Below are 10383 nucleotides of genomic sequence, written 5' to 3' on the forward strand. Positions count from 1 at the left end.
CTTTGAACCAACTACTAATTGCATGGATACAAACATTTACAAACATTTTCATCTTTATTGCTATCTAGTCAGACACATTCGAGCTTGTATCATTAGCTAGGCCTCAGGAAACCTACACTCTAATGCAAGTACCTAGAATGAAGCCAATGAAGTGTGTTATTGTCACTCCTACTTGTATTGAGTGACATACCTCACATACCTTCCAGGAACTAGCTATCATTTATTAGTGCATGTGGTAGACCTCTACAAGAAATTGTAATTTATAGCTAATCTAGTGAGCATTGTTTGTCTCACTGAATAGACAGTTAATCAGTAACTAGATCTAGCTGCTAAAATGAGACACAGAATTGCTACTCTGATCCTGACAATAATCGCGATCACATTTGTTCACAAGAAAGCATCCTGCAGTACTCAAATCACAGGTAGGACGAAAAAATTTAGGCCTTAAATTTAAATTTGAATTGTCTATTGATCCTAGATGTGACCCCATCAAGTGCTGGCAATAGATTTGTGGTCGGTTTCCCCATAAATTTTGCTGAAGCAGAACAGTTGTTCTTATCCATCACAAACCCAGAGTCAAGTGCTGTTAGCTTCACAGTCACTCCAATTGATTTTAGCGGTAGTGTTTCAGCATCTTCTGCTACTGTAAACATCCCATCCAGTTTTGAAGTTGTATCTATTAATGAAAGGGACAAGGGGATCCTTGTTGAAGCTAACGGAAACATCAATGTGTATGGGCTGTCTTATGATTCAGGTTCTGCAGATGCCTATTTAGCATTACCATGTACTGTAATGGCAGTGGATGAATACGAATATTATGGAATCTCCTATGGAACCTTTTGTAGTATTATTTTGGTGGTGGCTTGTGAAAATGAAACTGTTATCAAATTCAATTCCTCAACAATAACACTCAATAGTATGGAAACCTATCAGATGGAAAGTAGTGATAATGATCTCACAGGAACAAGAATAACAAGCTCCAAACCTTTGTCTGTATTTAGCGGACATGATTGTGCTAATATTCCTCAAGGTAACGAAGCTTGTGATCACCTGGTTGAACAAGTGCCTCCGACTGTGACATGGGGCTCAAAATTCTTCGTAGCATCTCTTGAGGGTAGATCTTCTGGTGAACGTATTCGTGTTCTTAGTGCCCGAGCAGCAAGTGTAGCTGTGAATTGCAACACTAATGTATCAGTCAGTGAATTCCAGTTACAGAGTGGAGGGAGCTACCGAGAATTTGAAATACTTATTAACAGTTTCTGTAGCATTGAATCCACTTCACCAGTACTGGTCGCACAGTATGCATATGGTGGTGAGAGTGATGGCGTGGGAGACCCATTCATGATGATAATCCCTCCAATTGAGCAGTTTACAAATAACTATTTAGTCGAGAGTTTCACTAATTTCATATCCAACCATGTCACGGTGTATGTTTCTTCTGAGTTTTTTCAAACTGCACAAATATTTTTAGACAATTCCATTGTTACTGACTGGAGGAATGTTGTCTGTGCAAGTGGAGAGATTTGTGGCCATATAAGTAGAACAAATGTGTCTACTGGAGCTCATTCTGTCCGCCATCAAAACAGCTCAGCTGTTCTAGGTGTTTCAGTGTATGGATTCGGTATAGACAATTCTTATGGCTACCCTGGAGGGATGAGATTATCTCCCATACATTGCAACTGTGGTCAAAATTCTATTTGTTTGAATAACATGGGACAGTTTAACTGTAGCTGTTTGATTGGATTTGGTGCTAAATGGACTGGAACTGATGGATTCACCTGTAATGGTAAGTTGATATAGTAATAGAAGAGGTAATTTACTGTTTCATTGCAGCCATAACTTGTCCTCTCTCAACTGCTCCCACCAATGGCTCCGTGACATACAGTGCCACTGCTGATGAAAACGACACCTATGCCTTTGATGTGGTAGTTACTTACAGCTGTTTCGTGGGATTTTCTCTTGTCGGGGACAATACAAGAACTTGCACTGGAGATGGCAGTAGCACTACTGGTGCATTTAGTGGAATTGATCCAACTTGTGAACGTGAGTGACACCATTGTTTTAGCTTACACTAATTTTCCTATGCAGCCGTAACCTGTTCTCCTTTGATGAGCCCAACCAATGGCACTGTGTCTTATGGCGGAGTTGCTACTGATGTAAATGGCAACTTTACGTTCAATGTAACGGCTACTTACAGTTGTGACACTGGGTTTGCTCTGGTTGATAACAGCTCAAGGATTTGCACCGGAGACGGGATGAGTGTCAATGGTGGCTTTAATGGAACAGCTCCAACTTGTGACCGTGAGTGCTCTTCACACACTTAAACTTGCAACTGTAAACCCTCTCTCCAACTGTCTACAGCTATAACCTGCCCTGCTGTGGCAGCGCCAAGTAGTGGCAGCGTTGAATTTGGTGGAGCCTCATCTGATGGAAACAGCAACTATGCCTTTGATGTGGTAGCTAATTACAATTGTGATAATGGATTTTCTCTGGTTGGTAATAGCTCGAAGACGTGTACTGGAGATGGCAGTAGCACTACTGGTGCTTTTGATGGAGCAGCTCCAACTTGTGAACGTAAGTGCATATGCTTCTGTTAACAACTCCCGTAACAGTCCACCCACCTACCAGCTATAACCTGCCCTGGTGTTCCCATACCAAACAACGGTACTATTGACTTTGGTGGCGCCTCACGTGAGGAAAATGGCACCTATATTTTTGCTGTGGTGGCTACCTACAGTTGTGACACTGGGTTTTCTCTTGTCGGGGATAGCACAAGAACTTGCACCGGAGATGGCAGTAGCACTACTGGTGTTTTTGATGGTATAGCTCCAATATGTGCAGGTAAGAAAACTTACACTATATTCTACGAGTTGTATAGGCTCTTCTCTACTACAGCTATAACATGCCCACCACTTTCCAACCTAATCAATGGCTCTCTGTCTTATTCGAATGTGCCTGGTCAAGGCAACAGCCATGCTTTCAATGCCGAGGCTACCTACAGTTGTGATACTGGATTTTCACTAGTTGATAACAGCACAAGGACTTGCACTGGAGATGGAAGTAGCACTAATGGTTCTTTTGATGGAGAAGCACCAACTTGTGAAGGTGAGTGCATAAAAATCGCTAAACTGTGCTCTAATATTCTATATACAGTCATTACCTGCTCTCCTCTGAGCGATCCTTCCAATGGCACTGTGGCTTACAACGTTGAGAGTTTAGAGTTTGGATCGCAAGCTATCTACAATTGTATCACTGGGTTTTTTCTAGTTGGTAATACGATCAGGACTTGTACTGGAGACGGCAGTAACACTACTGGTTATTTTGATGGAGAAGCACCAACTTGTGAAGGTGAGCATATGAAAGCACTAAACTGTACTCTATTATTCTATATACAGTCATAACTTGCCCTCCGCTGAACGATCCTTCCAATGGCTCTGTGACTTACAATGTTGATTTAGAGTTTGGATCACAAGCTATCTACAATTGTAACACTAGATTTTTTCTAGTTGGTAATACGACCAGGACTTGTACTGGAGACGGCAGTAACACTACCGGTTATTTTGATGGAGAAGCACCAACTTGTGAAGGTAAGCGTATTATAAAAGTTTGTTTAAAAGAAAGCATCCTGTAGTGCCCAAATAACAACAGGTATAGGATAAAAAGTGCATGTTTAAAGCTTTAAACGAATTGTTTATTGATCCTAGATGTGACTCTATCAAGTTCTGGCAACACATATGTAGTCGGTTTCCCCAGAAATGTTGCTGAAGCAGAACAGTTGTTCTTATTCATCACAAATCCAGAGTCAAGTGCTGTTAGTTTCATAGTCACTCCAATCAATTTTAGCGGTAGCGTTTCGACATCTTCAACTACTGTAAACATCCCATCAAGTTTTGAAGTTGTATCTATTAATGAAAGGGACAAGGGGATCCTTGTTGAAGCTAATGGAAACATCAATGTGTATGGGCTGTCTTCTGCTTCAGGTTCTGCAGATGCCTATTTAGCATTACCATGTACTGTAATGGCAGTGGATGAATACGAATATTATGGAATCTCGTATGATATACGTGGTAGTAGCTTTCCTAGCGTGATATTGTTGGTGGCTTGTGAAAATGAAACTGTTGTCAAATTCAATCCTTCAACAATAATAACACTCAATAGTTTGGAAACGTATCAGCTTGAAAGTAGTACTCAGGATCTCACAGGAACAAGAATAACAAGCTCCAAACCTTTGTCTGTGTTTAGTGGATCTGATTGTGCTAATGTTCCTCAAGATATAAACTACTGTGACCACCTGGGTGAACAAGTGCCTCCGACTGTGACATGGGGCTCAAAATTCCTCGTAGCATCTCTTGAGGGTAGATCTTCTGGTGAACGTATTCGTGTTCTTAGTGCCCGAGCAGCAAGTGTAGCTGTGAATTGCAACACTAACGTATCAGTCAGTGAATTCCAGTTACAGAGTGGAGGGAGCTACCGAGAATTTGAAATACTTATTAACAGTTTCTGTAGCATTGAATCCACTTCACCAGTACTGGTCGCACAGTATGCATATGGTAGTACGAGTGATGGCGTGGGAGACCCGTTCATGATGATAATCCCTCCAATTGAGCAGTTTACAAATAATTATTTAGTCGAGAGTTTAACTAATTTCATATCCAACCATGTCACGGTGTATGTTTCTTCTGAGTTTTTTCAAACTGCACAAATATTTTTAGACAATTCCATTGTTACTGACTGGAGGAATGTTGTCTGTGCAAGTGGAGAGATTTGTGGCCATATAAGTAGAACAAATGTGTCTACTGGAGCTCATTCTGTCAGCCATCAAAACAGCTCAGCTGTTCTAGGTGTTTCAGTGTATGGATTCGGTATAGACAACTCTTATGGCTACCCAGGAGGGATGAGATTATCTCCCATACATTGCAACTGTGGTCAAAATTCTATTTGTTTGAATAACATGGGACAGTTTAACTGTAGCTGCTTGATTGGATTTGGTGCTAAATGGACTGGAACTGATGAATTCACCTGTAATGGTAAGTTGATATAGTAATAGAAGAGGTAATTTACTGTTTCATTGCAGCCATAACTTGTCCTCTCTCAACTGCTCCCACCAATGGCTCCGTGACATACAGTGCCACTGCTGATGAAAACGACACCTATGCCTTTGATGTGGTAGTTACTTACAGCTGTTTCGTTGGATTTTCTCTTGTCGGGGACAATACAAGAACTTGCACTGGAGATGGCAGTAGCACTACTGGTGCATTTAGTGGAATTGATCCAACTTGTGAACGTGAGTGACACCATTGTTTTAGCTTACACTAATTTTCCTATGCAGCCGTAACCTGTTCTCCTTTGATGAGCCCAACCAATGGCACTGTGTCTTATGGCGGAGTTGCTACTGATGTAAATGGCAACTTTACGTTCAATGTAACGGCTACTTACAGTTGTGACACTGGGTTTGCTCTGGTTGATAACAGCTCAAGGATTTGCACCGGAGATGGGATGAGTGTCCACGGTAGTTTTAATGGAACAGCTCCAACTTGTGACCGTGAGTGTACTCTTCACACACTTAATTTGCAACTATTAACCCTCTCCAACTGTCTACAGCTATAACCTGCCCTGCTGTGGCAGCGCCTAGTAGTGGATTTTTTAGTAGTGGAGCCTCATCTGATGGAAACAGCAACTATGCTTTTAATGTGGTAGTTAATTACAATTGTATTAATGGATTTTCTCTGGTTGGTAATAGCTCGAGGATGTGTACTGGAGATGGCAGTAGCACTACTGGTGCTTTTGATGGAGCAACTCCAACTTGTGAACGTAAGTGCATAATTATGCTTCTGTTATTGGATATTTTAACTCCCCTCCCACCTCACCCCACCAGCTATAACTTGCCCTGGTGTTCCCACACCAAACAACGGCAATATTGACTTTGGTGGAGCCTCACTTGATGAAAATGGCACATATATTTTTGCTGTGGTGGCTACCTACAGTTGTGACACTGGGTTTTATCTGGTTGGTAACGACTCACGGACTTGCACTGGAGATGGCAGCAGTATTATTGGTACTTTTGATGGGTCGGCTTCAATTTGTCAGCGTGAGTTACATGCATGGCTTTAAATTACATGCCGAATCACACCTATTCTTTTTTCAAAAGTTATCACCTGCCCTCCGTTGACTATTCCTTCTAATGGTGCTGTGACATACAATTCTACTGCTGATGAAAACGGCAACTATGATTTTTCTGTGATGGCTACCTACAATTGTGACACTGGCTTTTTTCTGGTTGGTGACAACTCAACAACTTGCACTGGAAACGGCAGTAGCATTACTGGTGCCTTCAATGGCCTAGTTCCAATCTGTGAAGGTAAGCTATAATAACAATTTTAGGGATTCAATTTGAATAAGCATTTCTGCTACATACAGCTATAACATGCCCACCACTTTCCAATCCAACCAACGGCTCTCTGTCTTATTCAAATGTGCCTGATCAAAACAACAGCTATGCTTTCAATGTAATGGCTACCTACAGCTGCAACTCTGGGTTTTCTCTGGTTGGTAACAAGACAAGGAATTGCTCTGGAGATGGCAGTAGTACTATTGGTTCATTTGATGTGTCTGCTCCAACTTGCAAAGGTAAATACTATAATACTTCTGTGTTTGGAAACAAACTAATTTTGCAGCAATAACATGTTCTCCTATTGCCGACCCAATTAATGGGACTGTAATCTATTCTACTGAGGCTGATGGTTTGGGAAATTATGTCTTCAATGTGACGGCTAATCATAGTTGTGACACTGAGTTTACTCTGGTTGGTAACAACCCAAGGACTTGCAGTGGAGATGGAAGTAGCATTACCGGTGCATTTGATGGAGAGGATCTGAAATGTGAAGGTGCAAACAGTATGAGTGTGTACAGATTATAATGACAATAAGGCAAACCCTACTGTACATAATTCCTTTAACGACAAAAAAAACATTGATACAATTTTAAGTACTTCATAATTATAGGCTCTCGTAAGTAATGAAAAACAATGAATTTGTGTTTTTACTCATGCACAGTTTTAGTTGCCTCTTCTGCATCACTTATCCGAGATGTTGTCATACCTGTTGTGAGTGTGGTGGCTGTACTAGCTCTAGTTGTACTGGGTGGAGCTGTCTATGGATATATTCAAGTGATAAGTCATCTGTTGAAGTTAAAAAAGCCTGAAACTGGGACTGCTAAACTACTGTAATCTTTAACAGTCTGTGCAAAACTAATAATTATCACTGTCAACAGTACGTCATTTATATTTAAGTAGATAGAGGTCTTTGGGTATGAAACACTAACTTATCGTTTAATTTGTGATTCTATAATGCTCTATACCAATGAGCTCAATTTTATGTTGGTTTCGATCGAATAAAATTTGTTTTTCATATACGTCTTGTCCACGTCCACTGACAATACTATAAGCATAGATAGTGTAGTAAGAGGGATTGGAAACGGGATCACGTGGGCTTATCAATGCAATGTAATGAACTTGGGGCCTTGCGGACAATCCAGGCTGCGCGTAACGCAGCTATAAGCGCTAAATCACGCCCGTCCAGAGATACAAAGACAAGGTTTTCTCCTGTTCTAGGACAAAGGTAAAGCACTAAAACTAGTAGCAGTATTTATTAGAGCCTCTCTTACCATGTAGGTACTTATTATTTATTGGGACCTTATTTACCAGTCTTATATCAGAAATTGGCGGCATTTTCAAACTGGAATGACTTTCTGTACCTATATCTTTTTTGTTATACAAGCAATATTAAAGATTGATGATGTTGTTGATAAAGAATTAGGTAAGGAATGAAATGGTGTGAGTTGGCCCTGCTAAGTACTAAGAAAAGTTCACAACATGGTGATAAAATGACAAATTGACCTAAATTTATGTCCACTTTTCCGTACCTCTCTTTGGCATATAATTTGTCGTGAGTATTTCTAAATGCCTTTATATTATAGTGAGTGCTGTATATTGTGCAATAGACACCTTCATTTGACTGAACAAAGCCTTATTTTGGCAGTAGCTGTGATGTTTAGTCTACATGTATATTTACAAATTGACGTACGTACATGTATATACTGGTCATACGTTATTATGTTACTACCGTCTTGTTTACTTACCCATGGGTGATATATACTATAGGGTTGGAGAATGAATACCTGGACAACTGGGATACTGGGAAAAATCTGTTTCTAGCCGTAAGGAGCTTAAGATGCTGTAGTGATGCCACAAGGACTGAAGTTTACAGTCAGGTACGTATATATACAATGTGTATTGTAAACCTAAAACTCCCCTCGTCCCTTTGCAGTCAAATCATTCATTGACATGGTAGGGGACCTGTTCATCCTCCCTGACGCAAGTGCCTTTCTGAGTGAGCGAATCGGCTAGAACCCTCTCGAAATGTTTAACTACATTTCTATTTGATGCACATAATTATTTTTTTATGTGTGATCAAACAACCATAATTATAATTATGAATCGAATCAACTAAATCAACTCTATAATACTAAGAGTATAAGAGTGTGAATACACAATACGCTAAAGTGATCAAGCTATTAAATTGTATTTCCCTCGTAAATCATCCATTCATAGCTACAACTTTGTTGCTAAAGTCAGTGCAGTTACATGATGCTGGCACTGCTAAATATCTTGAATCCTTCGTCTTCACAAACAGAGGCTTAGTGGCTTCTCTCGATCTCAGTAGAGTGTTTCTCTGTATTAATATTAATTAAAAGGGACAATATTAAATTGGACAAGCAAGCTATACAAATGTAGACTGGTATTTTGGACTTATACCTTCAATGCTCATCACTGCTTTTTAGCTCTAGCTCTTCTCAAGTCTCATATGCTGTCTGTCTGCTCTGTAATCTGTGCTGCCATCCCATATATCCCAAGGTGTATTATTAGCTTCCGGTGCAGTGAATTAACTTCCTGCGCAGCCTGGACTGGCTGACGATTGCCATCCGTTTCCAATCCCTTTCTACACTATCTATGCTATAAGTCTGTAGTCTGTATGGATGTCATTAATTTCACATTTTAAAGAATTTATTACCAGCAAAATGTGCTAAACAGTGCAAAATCTAGACCTGCATGTGAACACCTTGAAAATTAATGTGCACTTACAACTAGATCTAGCTATAATTATATAAAAGTAGGGAGCATTGATATTGTGGCGTAAGAAGATAGTTTGACAAAGAGGAGCTTTTACTTGCATACATGGCCTTGGAGGGGGAGCTGAGACATATGCACCACGAAATTATCTAAGCATAAGCATTGCAAGATTATCACCAAAAATAAAAGGGGACCCCAGCACTCTGCTTCTGACTGGTCTAAGCATATTATTATAGATAGAACTCTTCCTTTTCTATCTATGGTCTAAGTCAGTGACAATGCAGTTAAATGAGCTATATAATACTACTTTAACTATGGACTCATAATTATAATTATACATTTGCTCACAAGAATGTGTAATACCCAAATCACAAGTAGAATTCTTGAATTGTCCATTGCTTCATCTTATAGATGTGAAGTGCTGGCAACAACTCTCTCGTTGACTTCCCTAGTTAGTGGTCAATTGCAATGGGATAATTTCTTATTCATCTACAAACCTAATATTTTCCCGGTCACAATTGATCGTGGGAGCATTTCAATTTCTTCAATCATCCAGTTTTTGGGGGGATCTTTGTTGAAGCTGATGTAAATGAAAGCACCGCAGGTGCTGATGCCTCGGTGGAGATGCTAAGCTACATAACATAAAGCTACTAATAGCTTTTATACGCACGACATGTTGAACTTGCTGCATGCAAACTCAAGGAGTGGGTAATGATCAACCATGATTGTTGTTAAAAACGATCGATGCCAAAAGTTCAAGTCTAAAATTAACTGTCCTAATGGCTGCATTAGCAGAGCCTTGCAGTTCTCTTCTCACTCTTGCAGCTACCAATAGCTAGCGTTCTAGTACAGAGTTAACTACTAAGTAGAATAGCAACACTCGGTAAACAAGTTTGGCTACGTGCTCTTCTGAAAAGGCTGCAATGGCATTCCAAGTAAGGCATAACTCGAGAACGAAGCATTATTCACGAATTAAAATCCAAGTAAACATGACTAGAAGCCTATAGAAACTCTTACTTGCACTTGATTCATCCTTGAGCAGCTGTAGCAGTCTACACACACACACACACAGACACACAAACACACTACCGTATACCTCGCTTGCGCATGCGCACTGAGGCATAATTATAAGATCAAGGATGTATACTATTTTCTGCAGACATGTTACAGTGTATATACTATGATGGCAGTGGATGAACGAATTATTATGGAGTCTCATATGATGCCGGGATCATTGGTATAAGTTATAGTTAAAC

At 40.1% G+C, this 10383-nt stretch overlaps 1 protein-coding gene across 2 annotated transcripts; it reads left to right on the plus strand.

The window, feature by feature from the left end:
- The first annotated feature begins 219 nt into the window (after nucleotides 1-219).
- On the plus strand, nucleotides 220-8497 carry LOC135342223 (uncharacterized). Of its 2 annotated transcripts, XR_010396792.1 has the most exons (20): nucleotides 220-422; nucleotides 479-1786; nucleotides 1834-2043; nucleotides 2089-2301; nucleotides 2362-2574; nucleotides 2629-2841; nucleotides 2896-3105; nucleotides 3154-3348; nucleotides 3396-3587; nucleotides 3705-5027; nucleotides 5075-5284; nucleotides 5330-5542; nucleotides 5602-5811; nucleotides 5876-6088; nucleotides 6149-6358; nucleotides 6418-6627; nucleotides 6675-6884; nucleotides 7053-7616; nucleotides 8159-8268; nucleotides 8325-8497. XR_010396792.1 is itself a non-coding variant. In XM_064538927.1 (18 exons), the coding sequence occupies exons 1-18, from the start codon at nucleotides 335-337 to the stop codon at nucleotides 7223-7225; spliced, it is 5814 nt and encodes a 1937-aa protein (XP_064394997.1). In that variant the 5' UTR covers nucleotides 220-334; the 3' UTR covers nucleotides 7226-7722. The 2 variants fall into 2 exon arrangements, 1 of the variants encoding a protein (XP_064394997.1); XM_064538927.1 differs by lacking the exons at nucleotides 8159-8268; nucleotides 8325-8497 and having other exon boundaries at nucleotides 7053-7722.
- Nucleotides 8498-10383: the final 1886 nt, after the last annotated feature.

Source organism: Halichondria panicea, chromosome 1, assembly GCF_963675165.1.
Source record: "Halichondria panicea chromosome 1, odHalPani1.1, whole genome shotgun sequence".
In the NCBI taxonomy this organism is placed as follows: domain Eukaryota; kingdom Metazoa; phylum Porifera; class Demospongiae; order Suberitida; family Halichondriidae; genus Halichondria; species Halichondria panicea.